Source organism: Pecten maximus, chromosome 19 (genome assembly GCF_902652985.1).
Source record: "Pecten maximus chromosome 19, xPecMax1.1, whole genome shotgun sequence".
Lineage (NCBI taxonomy): Eukaryota > Metazoa > Mollusca > Bivalvia > Pectinida > Pectinidae > Pecten > Pecten maximus.
The window spans coordinates 26,868,777-26,895,893 of record NC_047033.1 but is presented as its reverse complement, the minus strand read 5'-3'; the positions used below and the strand labels follow the sequence as shown (position 1 = coordinate 26,895,893).

The 27,117-nt window shown below is 38.3% G+C and overlaps 2 protein-coding genes across 4 annotated transcripts in view; both read left to right on the top strand.

Moving 5' to 3' along the window:
* Positions 1-5,538, top strand: part of LOC117318014 (villin-1-like) — a 55,000-nt gene extending 49,462 nt beyond the window's left edge. For 2 of the 3 annotated variants that reach the window (XM_033872989.1, XM_033872992.1), the window contains exon 26: positions 354-5,538. In XM_033872989.1, coding sequence (XP_033728880.1) covers positions 354-467 — 114 coding nt within the window. In that variant the 3' untranslated portion in view covers positions 468-5,538. The remainder of the gene's footprint in view (positions 1-353) is intronic. The other variant, XR_004530291.1, reaches the window with a different exon arrangement.
* A 4,876-nt stretch (positions 5,539-10,414) lies between these two features.
* The window catches only part of LOC117317560 (carboxy-terminal domain RNA polymerase II polypeptide A small phosphatase 1-like), a 31,745-nt gene continuing 15,042 nt past the window's right edge, over positions 10,415-27,117 (top strand). The window contains exons 1-3 of the mRNA XM_033872385.1: positions 10,415-10,607; positions 21,195-21,349; positions 26,819-26,923. Of these exons, the coding sequence (XP_033728276.1) occupies positions 10,532-10,607; positions 21,195-21,349; positions 26,819-26,923 (336 nt within the window). The 5' untranslated portion in view covers positions 10,415-10,531. The remainder of the gene's footprint in view (positions 10,608-21,194; positions 21,350-26,818; positions 26,924-27,117) is intronic.

The window sequence follows — 27,117 nt, the reverse complement described above, 5'->3', positions numbered from 1 at the left end:
TTTTGTGCAGATGGACATGAAACTGTTTAAGGGAATGGGATCATAAAAATGCTTCTCCTCATGAATGGTCAGGCATCTGTTGAAATTTTAACCGATTTGATACTGATCATGGTCCAGCGGTGGCTCTACCCCCCTTTTTTTTAGTTGATCAGGGTCTAGTTATTAAAAGCCCCCACTTTTCTTTGAATTATTAAATAATACCCATTTATCTTTATCATGAGGGCTAAATGATACCCAGAATTTCCATGATGATAACAAAATTTGATATACATGTACCAGGTAATTAACTTCAGGATTATGAAGTATATAGACCTAACACTTGTCCTGATTTGTGATATTTGTCTCCTCTTCAGCTGCATCTTGAAACAGAAGAATTTGACCGCCTATTTGGGATGCCCTATGCACAGTTCCAGAGTGTTGCAATGTGGAAACAGAAGCAGATGAAACAGAAATTAAAACTGTTTTAAATCCACTCTGACATATATATATAATTGCTGTTTTATATTAGTATACTTGTGAACTGGTGCACTTGCAGCTTTATGCTGTAGTACTACCGGGTAACGCAATCAGCTTACCACTTTTGGACCACAGATGTATAGGTGTCTCAGTATGATCAGTGTTTTTTAGGTGCTTTGGCATTTTAACCCTTTCACCCCTACTGACCATATTGGACTTCAACTTATGAAAGAATGGCAGAGTCCACTAAAGTTTCTTAGGGTTGAAAGGGTTAAACGGCAGCAGGTTTCAGACTTTAATGAACCAGGAAGGTAGTGACTGTAACACTCCACAGTTGATTAAGAAATTGTTATCACCAAAATTTAAAAGAAATGTTTTAATGTATTTTTATCTAAGATCAGTTCATAATACAAAACTGGCATTTATCCCAACCAGCCGCGAGAGAAATATAATTGTTTGCTGGGTTATTCAGATGTTTGAATATTACGGGGACTCAACAGTTCAGAAAATTTTGAAAGTTTGGATATAATAATGACAGTTCAGATTAAATATTTTATAAGTTTGAATATAAGACAGTTAAAATTTAATATTTAAAAGTTTGGATATAAGACAGTTAAGATTTGATATTTAAAAGTTTAGATATAATTACGACGATTCAGATTAAATATTTTATAAGTTTGGATATATGACAGGGTACTGTACTTAACTATACCAAAGCACACTGAAAACATTGGCGGTACAAATATGTATTATATCATTCACTGTGGTTGAAGAGATGCTCGTTAAAGTTTACCGATCATATGTATAATGACGTGTACAATGTATACTGTAGTGATTTGCTGCTTTTATAACAAAACTCTAGGTGTGACCATTACACACTGTTAAGTTTTAAGATCTTACATGTTTTGGTATTTAAATTTTATTCTCATTGCATTCCAACATTATTTCTGAAGTTGTAAAAAACTTTGGATTTGTATTCCATCTAATACATGAGGGGTTATCTCCCCTCATATGATATTATAAAGTGTTGTGCTCAAGAACTGGGTATGTTATCAAATGTTTAGATAGATATATTTATACATGTTCATAGTTAAGAATGATATACTTATTATACACAGGATTTTTTTTTCTACTATTCATGGCCAAAATTTCTTCATACTTGGAATTATTTTTCTTTCCCCAAGGTTGTTGTTCAATTGGAATCATTTTTTCTTTCTACATAGTTATCTGTTAATACATATACAATGTATGTTGTTTACTTGGATGGAATGGAAACTGAAAGTGTGATTTTTAATTCATATTCTGCTGTGAAAAAGAAGAATATTTGAGAACTGGGGGAAATTCCAAATTCTAACATGTGAACTTTTTGTTCATGTTGAGTTTCCACTTGAAATTGTGTAATAGTTTTACCATATAAACATTAATCTCACTATGTCCAATATGGACAAACATTATTACATTCTTCCTGGAATTTAACAACTCTTGTGAAGTTTGACTGAGTTTATATAACAGGGTTATACATTTTTACCTGTAAAACTTGGGTTTGTGATTTATAGCATGCTCATCGTCAGCTGTCATTTGAAATGGGCCATGATTGGTTGGTGGTACAATTGATCGGTCATTTACATTTTAGTAGCTTCAATAGAGTAGTGTTTTGTATTGTCAGGAATGCAGAGGTTTCTATATTAACTTTAATCTGCTGTCTAGATAAAAGTTACAATCCTTCACAATGAAGGAAAATCATTGTCAGCGCTCTTTAAGTAAACTTAATCATTTTTCAACAGATTTTGATCAAACTTCATTTACTGGTCAGATATGAGAATATTTCAGCGAGCCAAGGTCAAGGACAAGGTCACTGTTACTATTTAAAGAGAATCATTGCAAGTGCTCTAGCGACTTCACACAAGGGGATTGGTATCGCTTTCGATGCCCTGTTTTGAAAATTAAAAAAAACGATACAAAGTTTAATGTGACAAAGCGAACACAGACTTAAATGAGCATAATTAATGGATCAGTTTCCAGTAGGTCTGACTGATATAGGATTGATAGTTTGGGGTTTTATATACATGTACTGCTATATCACAGCAATGTAGTTGTCTCGGTGCCGTTCACAAATTATAGTACATCTGTATTATAATAATATTACGGTATACACATAGATCTGATAATTATTACAGCATAACGTAGGGCTGACTTCATAGTACTATAATAATATTACGGCATACACAGATCTGTTATTACAACATAATGTAGGTCTGACTTCATAGAACTATAATAATATTACGGCATACACAGATCTGTTATTACAACATAACGTAGGTCTGACTTCATAGAACTATAATAATATTACGGCATACACAGATCTGTTATTACAACATAACGTAGGTCTGACATTCATAGTACTATAATAATATTACGGCATACACAGAGATCTGTTAATTATTACAACATAACGTAGGTCTGACATTCATAGTACTATAATAATATTACGGCATACACAGAGATCTGTTAATTATTACAACATAACGTAGGTCTGACATTCATAGTACTATAATAATATTACGGCATACACAGAGATCTGTTATTACAACATAACGTAGGTCTGACATTCATAGTACTATAATAATATTACGGCATACACAGAGATCTGTTAATTATTACAACATAACGTAGGTCTGACATTCATAGTACTATAATAATATTACGGCATACACATAGATCTGACATTTTGTTACTGTAATGTTATTACAAATACGATTGTTTATATATATATAATAGCTAATGCATAATGTACAGCCAAAATATGGTGGGCTTTGTTTTTTATCCTAAAGCAATAATTTATGTATTTAGAACAATAAATTTACAATGAGAAACCTTTATGTTGTTTGAAGACAAATAATCACAGGTTTTCTAGCATTGTTAGCGTCTCTTATCTGGTATTGACATTTTTTTTATTCATTTTCTTTTTGTTTAAAACAATTGTTACATGGTTTGTACAGACGATGAAAAGTGCTGGAATTTGAGGTCGGTCTGGAAAAGTACTGGATTTTGCGCACAAGTGCTTAAAAAGTACTGGAATTTATACTTACTTGTCATAAACATGCTTTTTCAGATTCCCTTAAGAATTTAACGAATTTAGTACAAGAAAATTATCAAAAAAAATGTTTAATAGCCAGCATTATTTACTTTAATTTTCATTAATATCCAGATTGTGATATTTGGCTATTTATTACAAGTGCAGTGTTTTGATCACATTAGTTACACAACACATCTGTTTATTTTCATCATGTTAATGACAAAAGTTACCTCGATTCCCTACAAGTTTGGCTTAAAATGCACTTTGAAAATTTAGAAAATAAGTGCTGTAAAAGTGCTTGAAATTTGATATGAAAAATCTGTACGAAACCAAGTGTCACTTTTTTGTATATATATGCAAATGATTGTTAAATGATACAGGTCTGTAAGTAAAAATACCTTACAAAATGATGTGCTGCTATAATACAGTACTATTCCTTACCAAATATGTGTAAACTTTTGAATTTTGGAAGGAAATTTCATTTTAAATCTACATTGATATCATGAAGAAATTTGCGGGATCCTTCACAATCAGAAGAACTTTGTACCGAGATCTAATTCACCAGCTGTGAAGCAAGTGATCATAATAAAATAAAGATATTGAAGGATAACAGTGGATTGATTCATTCCTTGTTATTTTGTCAGTAGATGTGCGTCGCTCCCAAGGGGAGGTAATAAATTTGTCTCAAAAACTTAAGTTTACATTGCTTTAGTCCTCAAAAGGAGTGGTAAGCCTCGTTATATGTATAGGTGAGAATTTACCAGTTTGTTATCCTTTTTTTCTTTGTAAAGATTATATATTCCGCTATCTGGACAGGTGCAGGATACATGATATATGTACAAGGGTCTGGAAAATATGAAGTTTGCTGAAAATTGTAACACTTGCATTTATTAGAATCAAGAGGTGTTGTCGGTCGCATTGTGATGAGCACGGCATCCAGGGTAATGCATATACAGGTTATTTCAATATCCTAACGTTTTATTTATTAACATCTACAACAAATCCCACAATAGGAATCAAACAAGTTGGGCTTTAAGAGCAGAAATTAATACCTGAATAGAGTCTGATTTAATATCCATACCATCAAACAGTGTGCAATTTGCTATTAGCTTCCTAACAGGAGGAGAACCTCCATTTTCATCGTTTTCAATATTTTTGTTGTACAAAATATTCCACATCATACTAGTTTTTGTTTGTTTTTGCTACTGTTTCATCTTTTTTATTATATCAATAATAACTTTGTTAACCGACAGTATTCACAAAATGAATGATGAAATTACATCAGACAGATATGGAATTCATAGGTAATTTTACAGGTAAATTACCTAATCACCAGGTGATCTTACAGGTAATCCATCATGTGATTTAAAGGTAATCCATCATGTGATTTTACAGGTAATTCATTTGGTGATTTTACAGGTAATTCATCTGGTGATTTTACAGGTAATTCATCTGGTGATTTTACAGGTAATTCATTTCGTGAGTTTGATACAGGTAGAGCAACATCTATGGAACATATATGTGAATTTTCCTTGCAATTTGACTAAGTTTTCTCCAGATAAAGAACCTAATTAAGTGTCCTATACAATACAAGTCTACCATATTATTGGATGAAATTTCCTCGATTTCTGGGCTAGGTAATCTTGGTTTATCAGCTTTTTATTAGCATGAAGCATTATGATAAAGGTAGACTTCAACCTAGTGGAGGTAAACTTCATGATTGTATGATTGTTCATCTTTTGAAAAATTTCTATAAAAAAATACATGCATTAAAATTTATACCATAGAATCCTTTGATTTGTGAGCCTAGCTATGACCCTGAAGCTGAACTTGATGACATTCCAGTTGGGTATGTAGATATATATATCTAATGTCATAGATCTGCACAATGTATCTGTCAAAATATGCTAATAAAGAATTTTAATCAATGTTATTTTTTTAAATCTTGTGATTTTCCTTGTATTTTTGAAATAAACATTCTACTCAGAATTAGCTATCATATTGATTGCCGTCTTCAAAGTTTATCTATAGAGCTGTAAATGTAGTAGAAATTAACAACTGTCACTAGTGGAAAACATTAAACATCACTAGTAGATACAATATACGTCACTGGTAAATACAATATACGTCACTGGTAAATACAATATACGTCACTGATGGAATACAATACAAGTCACTGGTACATACAATATATGTCACTGGTGGAATACAATATACATCACTAGATACAATATACGTCACTGGTACATACAATATACGTCACTGGTAAATAGAATATACGTCACTGGTAAATACAATATACATCACTGGTGGAATACAATATACGTCACTGGTACATACAATATACGTCACTGGTACATACATTAAACATCACTAGTAGATACAATATACGTCACTGGTAAATACAATATACGTCACTGGTGGAATACAATATACGTCACTGGTGGAATACAATATACGTCACTGGTGGAATACAATATACGTCACTGGTACATACAATATACGTCACTGGTAAATACAATATACGTCACTGGTAAATACAATATACGTCACTGGTACATACAATATATGTCACTGGTAAATACAATATACGTCACTGGTGGAATACAATATATGTCACTGGTGGAATACAATATACGTCACTGGTAGTATACAATATACATCACTGGTAAATACAATATACGTCACTGGTAAATACAATATACGTCACTGGTAAATACAATATACGTCACTGGTGGAATACAATATATACGTCACTTATGGATGCAATATACATCACTGATGGATACAATATACGTCACTGATGGAATACAATATATGTCACTGGTGGAATACAATATATACGTCACTTATGGATGCAATAGACATCACTGATGGATACAATATACGTCACTGATGGAATACAATATACATCACTGGTGGATACAATATACGTCACTGGTAGAATACAATATACGTCACTGATGGAATACAATATACGTCACTGATGGAATACAATATACGCCACTGGTGGAATACAATTACATCACTGATGGAATACAATATACGTCACTGGTGGAATACAATATACGTCACTGGTGGATACAATATACGTCACTGATGGAATACAATATACGTCACTGGTGGAATACAATTACATCACTGATGGAATACAATATACGTCACTGGTGGAATACAATATACGTCACTGGTGGATACAATATACGTCACTGATGGAATACAATATACATCACTGGTGGAATACAATATACGCCACTGGTGGAATACAATTACATCACTGATGGAATACAATATACGTCACTGATGGAATACAATATACGTCACTGATGGAATACAATATACGTCACTAGTGGAATACAATATACGTCACTAGTGGAATACAATATACGTCACTGGTGGAATAAAATATACGTCACTGGTGGATACAATATACGTCACTAGTTGATACAATATATGTCACTGGTGGAATACAATATACGTCACTGGAATACAACATACGTCACTGGCATACAAATACGTCACTGGATAACATACGTCATACGCAAAATATGTTAGCCTCGTATTGAAGAAGGTACTCAAGGATGTTCTTTTTACTAGTAAGTTCTCCTATTCTCTGACTATATAGGGCCGTGTACCCAAGGACTGGTCTCATTTGGTTAGTTTATATCGACGATCGAGGTAGCACTCTAAAGTAAACAAGACAAGCGGCTTTTGCAAAATGGAAAAAACGGTTAGGGTGAAAGAGTCTGTCATTGCCTAGGCTGCCAATCACGATTGTGGCTTTAAATTGTTTGAGCATGATCGCCTTATTCACTTGGTCTCGCTCCATCAGACTTCCATCTATTTTCAAAACTAGAAACAGCTATTTCAGGCACCCTAACTCTAACATGCAGTGGATGACTTTCTGAACAGCCAAGGAAAGGAGTTCTATAAAAGTGGCATTGAGGCCGCTGGAAAAAGTGTATATATAGATACTGAAGGGGGTTATGTTGAAAAATAATACAGTATGTCCGCCAAATTCAAATCCTTCCATGTGAGGCTCACAACATATCAATCAGCCCTCGTAATAGTGTAAGGACTCACACAACTAAATCAGCTTATCAGCTTGTGTAAAATTTCACCTGAACCAAGTCCCTGAGGAAAATGTGTTTCTTAGGTTTGTAGCTGTTTTCCTGAATAAATAACATATGAAATGGGTACTTTCTATATACGAGAATAAAGTGTAGGGTCTTGAGGTTTGGAAAATCAAAAATATACACTCCTACTGAAAATAGAATGGCCTAGGATTCGAGGTGTAAAAAGGCGGGAATTCCCCAGGTGGGGGTTCCTCAGTGTACTGTTAATGTCAGGGTTACTGTCTTTCGAGTGCACGTGTGCTCTAATATGCCATTAAACCTATGGGGCCGCGGTGGCCGAGTGGTTAAGGTGTTCCGACACTTCACTTTAACACTAGCCCTCCACCTCTGGGTTGCGAGTTCGAAACCTACGTGGGGCAGTTGTCAGGTACTGACCGTAGGCCGGTGGTTTTTCTCCGGGTACTCCGGCTTTCCTCCACCTCCAAAACCTGGCACGTCCTTAAATGACCCTGGATGTTAATAGGACGTTAAACAAAAACAAACCAAACCAAACCAAACCATTAAACCTTATACAATAACAACATTTATCCCATAGAAAAAACTTCAAACTTTAATTTGATATAAATTTCACATCATTTGAACTTCAAATGAGCGAATAAAGGGATGGGTTCACTAGTAATAACATATAGTAAATTATTTAGTTGTGTGAGTCCTGTAAGACATGTTCCGGAGACATGGGGGACTTAAACTTTAAAGATGTTTATGTCACCGACAAAGAGTAACGATGATCGATTGAAATCAGTAATTGACTAACATACAACGTACAATATACAGTGCTCTGATCTTTGCATTCCGAGAAAATGCTATCGTGTCTCGCCTCTGCCTTCTGAATGTAACGTTCAGTCTTATAATTAAGCGATCATTGTTAAGCAGCTCTATAGTTTTCAAGTTTATCTAAGCATTATTTTTAGCTTCATTTGGGATATGAAAAAAAAATCGTTTAATTGCAAAACTGTATGAATCCGCGTTACTTACTAAAGTTTGCAAACAAATTATTGTTCATACCCCTATGAAACTAAAAAATTGACATCAACGCTCATAATTAATTTTTGCAATTAATTTTCAAAATTAAAACATGTTTTATGTACAATTTAACTGATGGATAATTTTTCACAAAGCGATACACAACGCCAATGGCCATATTGTGACGTCACAATTTTCGCGCCATTTTCGGATTTTTTTCTTTTTTTTTTCCATAGAGGTATGAAAAAAAACCTCAACCAATCAGAAAGCGCATTCTGTGTACAAACAATGGAAAATTAATTATTTATTTCAATAAAGAAATTCTTTAATAACGTTCATGATAATTTCCTCCGTTGACCAAGGTGATCGAAGGAAGTACACGTTTGTAGAGACGTTTTAACACTTCAATTAAAATAGAAATACATGTTAAGTATTATACACTAGTTATTTTAATTATTTCCCTTCAGTGAAAAATTGTGTTTCCCTGATCGAGGAACGTAAAATTGAACATTATTTGATTTTAATTAAATAACCTATATTTACCGCCAAGTTGAATATATGCATTTTTCACTTACGTGAAATAAATTTGACATGGTTTTAGTTTTCATAACCTTAAACCAGGGAGCCTGCTTAAACCGATACGTTTGATTTCAATGAAATGTAACTTTATCATAACACAGCTAGAAGATATCTGCTTACGGTAGATAAATAATATGTTTTTTTTCAAGTTTATGGTGCAATATTCCATATACTTACTTTAATCTGAAGTGAACATCGGTTTAAAACGATACTCAATAGCTAAACTCAAAGAGTATTTGATAGATCTAACCAATAGACCTATATATATATATATATGTGTGTGTGTATGTATATATATACTGTAAAGAAAGAGTTGAACGAGTCTCGTGAAAGTTATTATGCAGAAAAAAAACCCCGAATATCCGTCAACATGCACACTGACTTACGTATGTATTCCCTATAAATGAATTATTCTATGCTAATTTATTTTATTATTATTATTATTTGATTTTTACCGCAAATTAATAAGGCCGAGAGATAGACGGGCGGGCCTAGACAAATTGAAATTGATGATCATATTTCACATGAACGCATAATTCATATGTGGGCCTATTACTACGTATTGGAAAATTTGGATAGAATGTTTAACAAGATGGCTACTTACTTCAAAGAGACATCTACGTCTCCGGTAAAATGTACTTGGGATTTGATCGAGTACACTCTCCCCTGTTACGTATTGAACAAGTATTGGAGCTATGCCAACTGGATTTTTGACCTTTAACCTTCATGTGTGTATTACCATGCGAACATCTCTCTGTTGCAATGCTTTGTATATTTAATCTGCTTAAAAAGAAAAGTTTTTCTTCTTAGTCATTTTGCAATAAGCTTGCATTTACTTATCCTCTAGCGATTTCGACAGTTTAGCCGATTCAAATGAACAGCTGTGAGAGCTATGTAGGTAAACGTAAACATAGGGCAGTGTTGACAAGTTCTAAGACAACTCTTTTGATTGGTTGATTGACCTAGTAAGTTCGATCTGAATGGTTTACGTTTTCGCGCGTAAAATACTAGCAGGTGCGTTAAATCAATAAAACAACATTTGCAAAATTCTAAAGGGGCCATAAGTACTGAAATCACTACAAATTACAATTTAGCGATAAATAGAAACATAATCAAACATAGATTCTCATAAAAATAAGCTGTCTAGCAGAAAACTTTACGGGCTCATTAGTATGCATGAGATAGAAATAACACTTCGTGCGCCATCATGGTCGAGTCAGGCTTGTATTCATCCATGTTGAATATTTTAGAAGTTTGTTGCTCAGTTTCGTGATCTAAGAATTAACCACGACGTCGTTTACAGGATTTCCGGAAGCTATACATGGACACTTCGTCCATTATAACACAAGTTCAACGAGATGACGAACAACTTAATACGTTTCCTCCATCGGAAAATGGTAAGTGTTAGGGTGCAAGTGGTCGAACATGGCGAACCGTATGTCAGATCTACTTCCGCCACAAGATATAGTGCGCCGTGTTGTTCCATGCAAATCGATAGATGCGTTTGTTACATATACAAACCATTGATAGCATGTCTATCAATTTATCGTATATTTTCGTGATGTAGGGCTTAAATTGAATGAAATATCGCTATGTTAATATTTGTGGGTGAAGGCCATGACCGATTTTGCTCCTGACGGAGGGGGTAGACCAGAATGAAAAAATCTGCTCATACGTCCCATAAATACCAGTGATTTACACTTGCTTCTACATTATCTAGATCATGCTTATTTATTTATTCACAGTCCCAATATGTCTAAGAACAACTGACTGTACTCAATTTTACAATTATAGTTCAATTCTTGTACCAAAATGCCTACAAACTTGCATAAACATATATCCGCTCGAATGGCTACAGGTTGGATTGTAACCCAAACTGCATAGGAACGTGAAGAAATTCCAATGCTCTCGCGGTGCTTTTTGCCTTCTAAAACTTGTAGGCATTATTTTAGGATGTGTGTAAGTCAATTTGACGAGTTCTTAGTGGTTGTGGCGTCTTTATTTACTGTTGAAGTACGGGCCATTTTGTTTACCTACCGATGTGGTAATTTACACATACACCACCGAACTTGTATGTCAACATTGGCGACAGGGGTCAGGGGGTAATCCAAAACCTGACGAGATACCCGTGTTACCTTAAACGTCGGTAGTCTCTTGTCGGCTATAACAACACATCTAATATGTAATCTGTATATCTTTCACCAAATGTGCTTTTCTTTAATATTTATGGTTAAGATTACCAATACTGCATGAGACGACGAATTAGACTTTTAAAAGGAAGTGTTTGTAGCTATAGGGGTTCCACTGAAGAAGTGCCACTCCCGTAAATGTGAACAGATTGATTATATGTATCACAGATCTGAGAGGTGATATTAAATATATGTATCACAGATCTGAGAGGTGATATTAAAAAAAATCTGTTCAATGACCATCTTACAACATTTTTGCTCTTTATAAAGAGGATGTATTATATTCAACAGATAAAGTTTCTCTTTAAATGGATATATATTCTGCACACGTTAGGATTTCATATGATGCTATTGATATTGATATCTATGAAAAAAGCTGCACAAAAGAATTTTCGTGTGTTCTTATGGACATTGTATGCCACAATTATTTATTCTGTAGAAATTCTATATAGCTAGATGAATTTATAAATGTTCATGTGCTCCTAATTGTGTCATATAACAGGTTAGTTTTGAACATTGTAAAATACTTGTGCGCATTTTGAAATTAACACTTTAAGAAATAAGAGCCAAGTCGGATGTAGCAATGAAAATGAAATCCTAGCAGAAATTACTAGTCAGTGAACCACTTCTGTATTTACCAGATGGTTCACATAAGATCTATGATCCAGATTACTTAATATGGTATATTCATTTAGTCTGATTATACATGCATGCATATTGGTGGAGGGTATTGCCACCAGTTTCGCTTGCCCGGACATACTGACCTCCAGTAAAGTTATTTTGATGCAGACCATAGCTTTAAATGTCATTTTAAAAGTTCTGAAAATGTATAGGTACAGAACAATCAGAACATTTCCAACTTGAACCCATATCCAAATTTCTAACAGATGTTGTTTTTTTACCCATATCTTAAGAATGTGGTGGGTTTTTTTCCACTTATATCTTGAGAGTGGAGTGTAATTACTATCTTTGAAACGTAACTTTGACTTCTCACAATTTCCAATACATCTGCTATTTAGGTCCTTTAATTTAGAATTTAGAGCGCATGTTATAATATATAGCTCTAGGAAATACAAGACAAGTCGATAAATATTTTTCCTTGTCTTTTACTTTTAAAATTGAAGCGTTTTTATCAATAGCAGAAATGTGATCCTATAATTCCTTGCCGCAATTCGTTGAATGTTTGAACTTTATTTTGTAAAGACATTCCAATTGTCTTTCTCGACATACATTTCAAATTAAAATCATGTTGTACATCTATACACAGCCCTTCTAATGGACATAAGGTGCAGGAATCAATCGTTTCATGTTTAGATAAAGTTCATTGATTATTCCTACCTGTAACTTGTTATTAACCACATGCAAAAAGAATATCACGGTGGTTGTCACTTGGAAAGCACACTTTTTGTTACTTTCAACTTTGTGATCACCTAAACTCTTTAATTAATGCGACATGAATTCTATTTCTAATCTGCCAAAAATTGAATCCCTAGTCTGATGCAAGTATCCAGATTTTGTCTGCATGATTGACACAAGTTGAAATATTTTGCTGCGTTATTTTCGAAAAATTGTGCATTAATACACATTCACGCAGGCTATCTGGAGCACTGACTCCGACTTTAAAGATCGATTACATGCTATAGCTAATTACTACTATTATTGAATATTTGTCTTGCTGAAAAGAATAGATTAGATGCTATAGCTTGTAGTGAATAGTATATATTGAATATTGCCTTCCTGAAGGTCAAGAGTTTTGTTTTTGTTTTAAGTGTTGATAATATCATAACAAAAAAAAAACTTTACCTGTGTGTTACAGAATCAATATGACACCAGATTCTGAATTTTATGCAGGCTGATTGCACTGGCCCATGTAGTGGCCTATATACGTATATATGTTAAAGTTTATCATTCATGCTTCAGTGCAGATCTTCATGACAATTGTTATAGATTTTTAAATAAAAGTAGTTCCTATTGTAAATTGTTTACATTGTCGACATGCTAGGAGTATAGCTAGATCATTCCCACAGACTGACAGTAATAGCTGTTGTGTCAGGGAGACCTAATTACATCAATAAATTATTTTTACCCTCTTATAAGACTCACTATTCAGTATTTATAAATAAAGCCGAAAATATGCTGTTTTTCTGAGCAATACATGTGTTGATTTCTTGAAAATGAAGAGAAAAAAAACCATGATTATTTTCTAGTTTGTTTTATTGATTTTCGCAATTATAAATCTTAGGTAGAAAGAAGTTGTAAAATGTATAATGGTGCAACGGAGTTTGTAAACTGGGTTTGTAAATTGGAATCTTCAGATTAAATTTATTGAGTCATTCTTCATAGTTTGAATGAAATCCCTGAAAATAACTTCTTTTTTGTTTGTTTCAAAAGGCATTGAAGGTTTTAGTGGACATGGAAATAAATGCCTGCTTTAGAAAAAAACATATAGGCAAACATATACCAGCTCTACCTTAAACCAAGCCTTTTGTAAAATTTACCATCTGCCTGAAAGGTTTGTTGTACAGTACTAGTGCACAAGGTTATTTACTGTCCATCTGAAACAGGTTTGCTACATGCCTGTTTGGCCTCTTGGTATCCGGACTAACAGATCACTGATGAGTTATAATGAAGGCACCATGATTATGTGATGAATTATGCCAGTGTACTGTATGGGATATCGGGTGTAGGAAGTCTGGACACATGTGAACAAATTTACTATTGTCTACTGATAGCAGGAGGGGACAACAGCAGATGTACATTGGCTGCACATATAGACACAGTTATGTATCAAGCAGATGTGTGGAAAATGTGTCAGATTCCAGAGTCTTGGAAGACAACATCTATTATCAATAGGGATAACATTAACATAGGTATATATTTTCATTTACCAAGCTTTTCAAAAGTGTGATGCCACAATTGTATTAGCAGGCTACATAAATTTAAACGATGCCTTAATTAAATGTACTTGTTCAAAAACAGAGTAAAGTGACCATTGAATGATTGTATTCATGTAATTATATTAACATCAAAATGAATAACAAAAATCGACACAGAAGATGGTAAAAACACCTTATCCTGACCAGCAAACTTTAACAGGAGAAAAACCCAGCAAGGTCAGAAACCTAGTAGGGAGGATTGGATACCTATGATTAGGAGATAGAAACTTGAAAAAAAAAACCCAGCAAGGTCAGAAACCTAGTAGGGAGGATTGGATACCTATGATTAGGAGATAGAAACTTGAAAAAAAAAACCCAGCAAGGTCAGAAACCTAGTAGGGAGGATTGGATACCTATGATTAGGAGATAGAAACTTGAAAATGCAGGAGGACCAGCTTCAGAGGAGGAATTAAAGGGAACAGCTTAAGACTAAGAGGAGGAAGGGAACGGCTCCAGAGGAGGAAGGGAACGTTAACGGCTCCAGAGGAGGAAGGGAACGTTAACGGCTCCAGAGGAGGAAGGGAACGTTAACAGCTCCAGACGAGGAAGGGAACGTTAACGGCTCCAGAGGAGGAAGGGAACGTTAACGGCTCCAGAGGAGGAAGGGAACGTTAACGGCTCCAGAGGAGAAAGGGAACGTTAACGGCTCCAGAGGAGGAAGGGAACGTTAACGGCTCCAGAGGGGGAAGGGAACGTTAACGGCTCCAGAGGAGGAAGGGACCGTTAACGGCTCCAGAGGAGGAAGGGAACGTTAACGGCTCCAGAGGAGAAAGGGAACGTTGACGGCTCCAGAGGAGGAAGGGAACGTTAACGGCTCCAGAGGAGGAAGGGAACGGCTCCAGAGGAGGAAGGGAACGTTAATGGCTCCAGAGGAGGAAGGGACCGTTAACGGCTCCAGAGGAGGAAGGGAACGTTGACGGCTCCAGAGGAGGAAGGGAACGTTAATGGCTCCAGAGGAGGAAGGGAACAGTTTTAGAGGAGGAAGGGAACGTTAACGGCTCAAGACGAGGAAGGGAACGGCTCCAGACGAGGAAGGGAACGGCTCCAGAGGGAGGAATCATATACGTAGAGCTTTTAGAGGGAGGGAGGGAATAGCTTCAGAGGAGGAAGGGTACAGCTTCAGCAAAAGGGGAAGTTTAAATGTCCAATTATCTGCAGTCTCCACAGTCTGCACGTATAAATCAAATATGACATTGACCAATTTAATAGGGGTGGCTTTTGACTAGAATCACCATTTGGGGGTCAGTTCAAGAGGAAAGAAGTTTATTTGTAGCCAATCCATGCATTGTCTCATAGCTGGTCAATCAGTTTTAATTCTGATCAATAAAGAATCAAGGGGAAATAAAATCGTCTGTATACTGATACTAATTAAGGACCATGATGGTCTCATTTATTTAACTTCAACAGTTACTGTACGTGTGGATGTTGTATATAATTGACCTGTGATTCAAAGGTCAGAGGGTCAAATTTGTTTAAAATTTTAAGGCAATTTGAAGTGAGAATATTGTCTTCCATAATTTATATTTATGAACTAACGGTCAAACATGATACATTATCTAAAGTTTGTTCTCGTAATTGTATATATAGACATTTGATAAATGAACTTGAAATACTCCCAAGGTTACAAGGTTTAGACATATAGTAACAGATTTGGAAAGGGATGCAAGCTCTGGTCCATGATCCCCTTGTTTTAACACATGGACATGTTGGAAACCCCATTATATATACATCAAAGATATCTATAGTCCTGGAATGGAGGCGAAAAAAAGTGAGATTTCCTCCGACTTAATCACAAAGGCAGTACGAGTGCAGCCATACTAGACATTACTGAGATTCTAGACAACTAGTGACTGAGCATATCAGTGACAGTGTACAGCTTGGGCTGTGTGAGTAGGAGGGGATGGGAGTACATGGAAAGTGTGTGACTGATAAACAGGTAGATCGGGCCTGCTTTATAATACAACAGGTAAATATCATTTTATAACTTTGTTGTCGGATTCATGTATCCATACTTTGTCTTGTCAGAATTAATTACAGTTAAACCTGTTATAAAGGACACCTCTATATAAAGGACATTTGCAATTGTCTAATCAGAGCCACTCCTTCCAATTAACTATATAGATAACTTCTGCATAAAGGACACCTGTCTATAAAGGATAGACTCTTCAGAGCCACTCCTTCCAATTAACTATATAGATAACCTCTGTATAAAGGACACCTGTCTATAAAGGACAAACTCATCAGACCCACTCCTTCCAATTTATATATAATTAACCTCTGTATAAAGGACACCTGTCTATAAAGGACACTCATCAGAGCCACTCCTTCCAATTAACTATATAGATAACCTCTGTATAAAGGACACCTGTCTATAAAGGATAGACTCATCAGAGCCACTCCTTCCAATTAACTATATAGATAACCTCTGTATAAAGGACACCTGTCTATAAAGGACAAACTCATCAGAGACACTCCTTCCAATTAACTATATAAATAACCTCTGTATAAAGGACACCTGTCTATAAAGGATAGACTCATCAGAGACACTCCTTCCAATTAACTATATAGATAACCTCTGTATAAAGGACACCTGTCTATAAAGGATAGACTCATCAGACCCACTCTTTCCAATAAACTATATAATTAACCTCTGTATAAAGGACACCTGTCTATAAAGGATAGACTCATCAGACCCACTCCTTCCAGTTTACTATATAGATAACCTCAGTATAAAGGACACCTGTCTATAAAGGACAAACTCATCAGACCCACTCCTTCCAATTTACTATATAGATAACCTCTGTATAAAGGACGCCTGTCTATAAAGGACACTTTTTGATCTGTCCCTTTGGTGTCCTTTATAGACAGGTTTGACTGTATATGAATACATGCGGCAGAGAGCAATGGTACAGTAGTCGCTTTGATTCAATTAACAAAGATTTTCCAAATTACATGTTTCTTAACGACAGCTGTATATTATCCACTCCGTTCTGTGTGGTGAAGATAATATTTTTACCTTTCACCATACGACCCAGGGAACCAAAATGTGCACTGAAAATTTTTTTATGACTTGATCATCAATAGTGCATACATTATATATGCACCAGAAGCTAACAAGCTTGTGATAAAATCATATGCGAGTGCCAAGTGTGTATAGCCCCTACAGTACTAGACTCTTGTACCTTTATCATAATACAATGTGCTATTAGGTTGTTTTGTGTTTCCAGAAAAAAAATGGGAATAACATCATTTACTTTCCCCTACAGGGGGGGGGGGGGGGGGCTATAGGTTTTCTCCCTATCCGTCCGTCCTCTCGGTTTTCCACACTTTTCTTTAGCCATGCTTCAAGGTATGTTGATGAAAGTTGGTAAATAACTTCAGTATGAGTTGCTAAATTTATGTCAAGTTGAAGTTTCAGGGTTTTGGGTAAAAATCAAGGTCACTGTTCAACGGGCCGGGGTGGATATTTTAATATTTTTAAAAGTAAAGATTTGGGATATCTCATGAAATACAATTCTGTTATAAAAAGTCCCCGGAAAAAGCTTGGTGCTTCCCTTGGCAACTTACCAAATTGTCATTTTAGTTGAGTTCATCAAGCTCAAACTTCATACATTTCTTCCTTATTGAGAGATGAGAGTGTATAATTAGGTTTCATTTGAGGTCAAGCATCAAAGACTAGGGTTACTTAACTGGAAGTTAGTTTATATTTTATGACCAATGAGGGCGTCCTTGGGATTGCTTTTAGATTGGAGGTCAAAGACCAAGGTTACTGTTCCTTCAAATAGAAAATCGGTTATACTCAATACCACATTATAACATGATAGCAGGTTTAGCTCTTATGGTTTGAATCAATATCAAGTTCGTAGATTATTTCTTTACTGAAAGTGAAACTAATGAAAGTGCTTGTTGGAGGTTTATATATGTCAGTTTTAAAGTTTGATTTTTACCCAAATTAGAAAATCAGTATGACCATCATGCAATAAATGTTTCTAAAATTGAAAAAAAATGCATGCATTTCAGTATCCCTATAATATTGAATATTGTCACACAAATTGTGTGTAATAAAAACTATAAGTATATTATATGTACTAAACATGTGCATGTAGAAGGCATGTCCACATTGAACAAGATCTTTATACAGGTACTGTATGTATGTTATACCTTGTGACAACTTCATAACACAGCAAGTTTGAAAATTACGCAAATTTTTTTTCCGGTTTATATATACATTTATGTAATTAAAAAAAGGAAGTATGTTTCCCTTTCAATTATATTTAATCGGACAAATTTAGTTTTAGTTTCCTACATATTTAAGTAAGAGTTATTTCCCTTGAACCTGTATTATATGCTCGGAGAGATTTTGATGTCTTCTGTACTGTTGAATTGGTGCTATATACATGTTTAAATCTTTCCTCTGAGAGCAAGCTGTCGTACTGACATCGACCTTGGTAGAAACACTTAAGACTTTTATAGTTCTATACAATATCCAGTAACAAACATTCTTTAAGATTGGTCAATATAATCTTTCTTCAAGCCATGTAACAGATGATTTGAATGGCTCTGGTGTTTAGCACTGGATGTAACAGCTTCTTTTATTGGTCAACTTTATTTCTGACATTTGCTATGTTGTAAACATTGATGGCTGTGTGTAGTTGCTTGCAGGAATGATTTGTAAATTTTGTGTTCATGGCAACTTCACATCTGCAGATCAACAGCACAGTTTCATGTTCAAATACAAATCTGTGCTATACTGCAGCACATTGATTAGTAGGAGACCGTGTAGAAGCCATACATCAATTGATGGCAGAGAGCGGTCGGGACCACACTAATTTGTCCATGTTGTATGGCACCAACACGAGACATGTACACTGGACATCGCTGCTGTCCTTGATCGGATTCAAATCGTCATTAAGGCTTTATATGTCTAGATCTATATATAGATATTGTTGGAGTCGTTCTGTTTGGTTGTACATGTATACAGATGACAAGCCGCTAGGATATAATCCTCATTGAATTTATCATTTTATTGATTTTGGTAACTTTAAAAATTGTGCTTTGGTCGTGTCGACTAGAACGGCTATCTTTATTACTAAGATATTATGCCAAGACAGTTCTGTCTACATTTCTTGGTACATCCAGTGCTGGTGTGTGTACAAATGCTGAGGATGAAACCTTGTCCTTTATGAGGAACCAGAGTAAACTTTGTAATTGTCAGTTATGGAAGGGAATGGCTGTTGTTGTGGTGTTATACAGGAAGTAGAGGAGCTGGTCAAATGGATATACAACCATGTACAGTCTGTTGGTAATATTGGTACACATACAGCCTACTCATCTATTTGATTTACCATTAAACACTTTTTTTTTTTACAGATTTTATATAATTTTATACACCCGCCAACGGGTTGTATAATGGTATACCCTGTCCTGACCGTCCGGTAACTTTTCTTTGTTAGTGCTCTCTAGACTTTATTTATGAGCAGATTTTTATGAAACTTGCTACAAATATTCTATGGCACAATAGCTCAAGCGAATTCATATTACAGAATTTTGCAATTGTTATTTTGATAAGAGAACATAAAAGGAAAATTTAAGAGATTATACAAAGGGACCATACTATTAGTATTTCTTTAATCAAAAGATAATAAGACAATATATTTATAACAGAGAATTCGGAAATATATGTTCTTGTAAAGTTTATTTACAAGAAATATACAACATGTCAACACAGCTAGTTATCAAAATTAATGTATGAATAAAGGGTTTCATTACATATGGACATCCCTGAAAGAGACTCCTGTTCACAGATGCCAACAAACTATAAATGTCACTGCTAATCTAGGTCAAGTCCAGGTAAAAATCCAGGTAGTGTCAGTGCCCCCATATTTAAAGTAAGAACTAGTTAGGTGACAATGAAGTCACCAGCTGTCATATTATAATTAATGAGCCTCAAACATGTTCAATTTCATATATAGCATAAGAAAATGAAATTTTACCAGTGAAACCAGGATGTTGACCATTAAACCCATTGTCTTAACCTGCATCTCCGTAAACCCTGTACACATGGCTAATAGATTCATTTTTTTTATCGACAGTCAACGTTTATCACAATATAGCAAACTAGCACATGAACACTGATATGTGATAACCTTAGGTTGGGAAAGGAGGCCAGGGATCGATGCTATACATATATTTACTCTATATATAATTATTATATTAACACAATAGGAAAATCAAAACCATTGTGTTAATCATTCTTCTATAAAATATGTTGTAAGGTATGCAGCTAATTTTGAAGAGTACATGTATATGTTCGTCAGTTTAAAGTTCTCTAAGAATTTTAAAACATAGGCCTGTTATATTTTGCCCATGATCATGATCATGTGATTTGCCAATGGTAATGTCAAAATGAATGTCAAAAGCTGAACAAATTAATTTCTGGCCCAGATATCCTAACTGTAAAAGAGCTAGCTCATTCAGGGAAATTTGTGGCCCAGGTTCCATGACTCTAAAAGAGTGTAACTCAAGATAATTTGTTGCACAGATGGTGACTCTTAAAGATCTAATGTGTATAATTTACTCGTTATTATTCTTTTTTGATGTTGTGACTTTAAAACAACTGACTCAGGATACATGGTTTAGGGGGGGGTATAGTGTCTCCCGTCCTGTCCCCTATGCAATGTAACGAGCTAATCTCAGGAACTGCTCATGTGATCCTAAACAAATTGTGTTTTCGGGGTGTCAAGTGGCAGCGAGCTCGAGGTCATTTATGTCTTGCAGACATTTTCTAGTTTATGATAGCTATATATATAGTAGTACTATATTAATATGTGAATATTTAACTTGACCTTTGTTGTTTCAGGCACGCCGGCGAACAATGCCAATAATAATGCCGTGAAGAAGCCGAGAAACCGAGGAATATTTAGTTCTTTTTTCTGCTGTTTTGGTACAACCAACAACAACAACCCTCAGACTAACTGTCAGGTGCCTGTAGTGGAGGAGAATGGCAACCCAAGGGTGAGTATAGGACAGGTGTAGGTACGTAGTGGGACAGGTGTAGGTACGTAGTGGGACAGGTGTAGGTACGTAGTGGGACAGGTGTAGGTACGTAGTGGGACAGGTGTAGGTACGTAGTGGGACAGGTGTAGGTACGTAGTGGGACAGGTTTAGGTACGTAGTAGGACAGGTTGAGGTACGTAGTGACAACCCAAGTGTGAGTATAGGACAGGTCTAGGTACGTAGTGGGACAGGTCTAGGTACGTAGTGGGACAGGTCTAGGTACGTTGTGGGACAGGTTTAGGTACGTTGTGGGACAGGTCTAGGTACGTAGTGGGACAGGTCTAGGTTCGTAGTGGGACAGGTCTAGGTATGTAGTGGGACAGGTCTAGGTACGTATTAGGACAGGTCTAGGTACGTAGTAGGACAGGTCTAGGTACGTAGTGACCACCCAAGGGTGAGTATAGGACAGGTCTAGGTACGTAGTGTGACAGGTCTAGGTACGTAGTGGGACAGGTCTAGGTACGTAGTGGGACAGGTGTAGGTACGTAGTGGGGACAGGTCTAGGTACCTAGTGGGACCGGTCTAGGTACGTAGTGGGACAGGTGTAGGTACGTAGTGGGACAGGTCTAGGTACGTAGTGGGACAGGTCTAGGTACGTAGTGGGACAGGTGTAGGTACGTAGTGGGACAGGTGTAGGTACGTAGTGGGACAGGTCTAGGTACGTAGTGACAACCCAAGGGTGAGTATAGGACAGGTGTAGGTACGTAGTAGGACAGGTGTAGACCTTACGTAGTGGGACAGGTGTAGGTACGTAGTGGGACAGGTGTAGGTACGTAGTGGGACAGGTGTAGGTACGTAGTGGGACAGGTGTAGGTACGTAGTGGGACAGGTGTAGGTACGTAGTTGGACAGGTCTAGGTACGTAGTGGGACAGGTCTAGGTATGTAGTAGGACAGGTCTAGGTAACGTAGTGACAACCCAAGTGTGAGTATAGGACAGGTCTAGGTACGTAGTGACAACCCAAGGGTGAGTATAGGACAGGTGTAGGTACGTAGTGACAACCTAAGGGTGAGTATAGGACAGGTGTAGGTACGTAGTGGGACAGGTGTAGGTACGTAGTGGGACAGGTCTAGGTACATAGTGGGACGGTGTAGGTACGTAGTGGGAACAGGTCTAGGTACGTAGTGGACAACCCAAGGGTGAGTATAGGACAGGTGTATGTACGTAGTGGGACAGGTGTAGGTACTAGGTGGGACAGGTGTAGGTACGTAGTGGGACAGGTGTAGGTACGTAGTGGGACAGGTGTAGGTACGTAGTGGGACAGGTGTAGGTACGTAGTGGGACAGGTGTAGGTACGTAGTTGGACAGGTCTAGGTACGTAGTGGGACAGGTCTAGGTACGTAGTAGGACAGGTCTAGGTACATAGTGGGACAGGTCTAGGTACGTAGTGGGACGGTCTAGGTACGTAGTAGGACAGAGTCTAAGGTACATAGTGGACAGGTCTAGGTACGTAGTGGGACAGGTCTAGGTACGTAGTGGGACAGGTGTAGGTACGTAGTGGGACAGGTCTAGGTACGTAGTAGGACAGGTGTAGGTACGTAGTGGGACAGGTGTAGGTACGTAGTGGGACAGGTCTAGGTACGTAGTGGGACAGGTCTAGGTACGTAGTGACACCCAAGGGGGGTATAGGACGGTCTAGGTACGAAAGTGGGACAGGTTGTAGGTACGTAGTGGGACGGGTTTGTAGGTGTAGTGGCAAGTCTATTAGTAGGACAGGTTTAGGTACGTAGTGAAACCCAAGGTGGTATAGGGACGGTTTAAGGTACGTAGGTGAAACCCAAGGGTGAGTATAGGACAGGTCTAGGTAGTGGGGACAGGTCTAGGTACATAGTGGGACAGGTTCAAGGTACATAGTGGGACAGGTTGTACGTAGTGAAACCAAGGTGGATTATAGGACGGGTCTAGGTACGTATGGGACAGGTGTAGGTATAGTGGACGGTCTAGGGACGAGTAGACAGGTTTAGGTACGTAGTGAAAACCAAGTGGTATAGGCAGGTCAGTACGTAGTGCAACCCAAGGGTGAGTATAGGACAGGTCTAGGTACGTAGTGGGACAGGTCTAGGTACATAGTGGGACAGGTCTAGGTACATAGTGGGACAGGTCTAGGTACGTAGTGACAACCCAAGGGTGAGTATAGGACAGGTCTAGGTACGTAGTGACAACCTAAGGGTGAGTATAGGACAGGTGTAGGTACGTAGTGGGACAGGTGTAGGTACGTAGTGGGACAGGTCTAGGTACGTAGTGGGACAGGTCTAGGTACGTAGTGGGACAGGTCTAGGTACGTAGTGACAACCCAAGGGTGAGTATAGGACAGGTGTAGGTACGTAGTGGGACAGGTGTAGGTACGTAGTGGGACAGGTGTAGGTACGTAGTGGGACAGGTGTAGGTACGTAGTGGGACAGGTGTAGGTACGTAGTGGGACAGGTGTAGGTACGTAGTGGGACAGGTGTAGGTACGTAGTGGGACAGGTGTAGGTACGTAGTGGGACAGGTCTAGGTACGTAGTGGGACAGGTCTAGGTACGTAGTGACAACCCAAGGGTGAGTATAGGACAGGTTTAGGTACGTAGTGGGACAGGTGTAGGTACGTAGTGGGACAGGTGTAGGTACGTAGTGGGACAGGTCTAGGTACGTAGTGACAACCCAAGTGTGAGTATAGGACAGGTCTAGGTACGTAGTGACAACCCAAGGGTGAGTATAGGACAGGTTTAGGTACGTAGTGGGACAGGTTTAGGTACGTAGTGGGACAGGTGTAGGTACGTAGTGGGACAGGTCTAGGTACATAGTGGGACAGGTCTAGGTACGTAGTGACAACCTAAGTGTGAGTATAGGACAGGTCTAGGTACGTAGTGACAACCCAAGGGTGAGTATAGGACAGGTTTAGGTACGTAGTGGGACAGGTCTAGGTACGTAGTGGGACAGGTGTAGGTACGTAGTGGGACAGGTGTAGGTACGTAGTGGGACAGGTGTAGGTACGTAGTGGGACAGGTGTAGGTACGTAGTGGGACAGGTGTAGGTACGTAGTGGGACAGGTGTAGGTACGTAGTGGGACAGGTCTAGGTACCTAGTGGGACCGGTCTAGGTACGTAATGGGACAGGTGTAGGTACGTAGTGGGACAGGTGTAGGTACGTAGTGGGACAGGTGTAGGTACGTAGTGTGAGGTGTATGTACGTAGTGGGACAGGTGTAGGTACGAGTGGGACAGGTCTAGGTAACCTATTGGACCGTCTAGGTACTTATGGGACAGGTGTAGGTCCTTAGGTGTGACAGTCTAGGTACTAGTGGGACAGGTCTAGGTACGTAGTGGGACGGTGTAGGTACGTGTGGACAGTGTAGGACGTATTGGGACAGGTCTAGGTCCGTAGTGACAACCCAAGGGTGATTATAGGACAGGTGTAGGTACGTCGTAGGACAGTTTAGACCTTACGTAGTGGGACAGTGTAGGTACGTAGTGGACAGGTGTAGGTCGTATGTGGGACTGTGTAGGTTACTTAGTTGGACAGGTGTAAGGTCGTAGTGGGACAGGTTTATGTACGATTGGAACAGGTCTAGGTACGTAGTGGGACAGGTCTAGGTATGTAGTAGGACAGGTCTAGGTAACGTAGTGACAACCCAAGTGTGAGTATAGGACAGGTCTAGGTACGTAGTGACAACCCAAGGGTGAGTATAGGACAGGTGTAGGTACGTAGTGACAACCTAAGGGTGAGTATAGGACAGGTGTAGGTACGTAGTGGGACAGGTGTAGGTACGTAGTGGGACAGGTCTAGGTACATAGTGGGACAGGTGTAGGTACGTAGTGGGACAGGTCTAGGTACGTAGTGACAACCCAAGGGTGAGTATAGGACAGGTGTAGGTACGTAGTGGGACAGGTGTAGGTACGTAGTGGGACAGGTGTAGGTACGTAGTGGGACAGGTGTAGGTACGTAGTGGGACAGGTGTAGGTACGTAGTGGGACAGGTGTAGGTACGTAGTGGGACAGGTGTAGGTACGTAGTGGGACAGGTGTAGGTACGTAGTAGGACAGGTCTAGGTACGTAGTGGGACAGGTCTAGGTACGTAGTAGGACAGGTCTAGGTACATAGTGGGACAGGTCTAGGTACGTAGTGGGACAGGTCTAGGTACGTAGTAGGACAGGTCTAGGTACATAGTGGGACAGGTCTAGGTACGTAGTGGGACAGGTCTAGGTACGTAGTGGGACAGGTGTAGGTACGTAGTGGGACAGGTGTAGGTACGTAGTAGGACAGGTGTAGGTACGTAGTGGGACAGGTGTCGGTACGTAGTGGGACAGGTCTAGGTACGTAGTGGGACAGGTCTAGGTACGTAGTGACAACCCAAGGGTGAGTATAGGACAGGTCTAGGTACGTAGTGTGACAGGTGTAGGTACGTAGTGGGACAGGTGTAGGTACGTAGTGGGACAAGTCTAGGTACGTAGTAAGACAGGTTTAGGTACGTAGTGACAACCCAAGTGTGAGTATAGGACAGGTCTAGGTACGTAGTGACAACCCAAGGGTGAGTATAGGACAGGTCTAGGTACGTAGTGGGACAGGTCTAGGTACATAGTGGGACAGGTCTAGGTACATAGTGGGACAGGTCTAGGTACGTAGTGACAACCCAAGGGTGAGTATAGGACAGGTCTAGGTACGTAGTGGGACAGGTGTAGGTACGTAGTGGGACAGGTCTAGGTACGTAGTAAGACAGGTTTAGGTACGTAGTGACAACCCAAGTGTGAGTATAGGACAGGTCTAGGTACGTAGTGACAACCCAAGGGTGAGTATAGGACAGGTCTAGGTACGTAGTGGGACAGGTCTAGGTACATAGTGGGACAGGTCTAGGTACATAGTGGGACAGGTCTAGGTACGTAGTGACAACCCAAGGGTGAGTATAGGACAGGTCTAGGTACGTAGTGGGACAGGTCTAGGTACGTAGTGGGACAGGTCTAGGTACTTAGTGGGACGTACAGGTCTAGGTACGTAGTGACAACCCAAGGGTGAGTATAGGACAGGTCTAGGTATGTAGTGGGACAGGTCTAGGTACATAGTGGGACAGGTGTAGGTACGTAGTGAAAACCCAAGGGTGAGTATAGGACAGGTCTAGGTACGTAGTGGGACAGGTCTAGGTACGTAGTGGGACAGGTCTAGGTACGTAGTGGGACAGGTCTAGGTACGTAGTGGGACAGGTCTAGGTGCAAAGTGACAACCCAAGTGTGAGTATCCCTAAAGCTCGTGTTTTTAAACTTTTGAAAAGCAACTTACTTGAGTGGAAGAAATACCATATACAAAAACCACTCGTTGTGTAACTTTTATTTCCTTGGTTTGATAAAAGATAAATAAAACTTACCTGGTAATTATATATAAGTGATAGTCGTTGTTTAGGACCTGCAAAGCAACTATTTCCCAAACTCTCAAGTATTATGCTTGGTTGATTTTGACAGGCTCCTCCAGAGAAGTATCTACTGTCTCAGGTGCGACACCAGGACATGAACAGGAAATGTGTCGTTATAGACCTCGACGAAACACTTGTCCACAGCTCATTTAAGGTCAGTCTAAATCTCCCTTTCTGAGTAAATATTTGACCTTAGGTCATCCAACTCAAGCTTTTCCGTTTTGTTTCAGCCTGCAAATAGATCTATACTCTTTTTTAGGTCATCTGACCCGAAGGGTCAGGATGACCTATAGTCATCATGCTTCGTCCGTTGTCGTGCGCCGTCTGCCGTGCGCCGTGCGCCGTGCG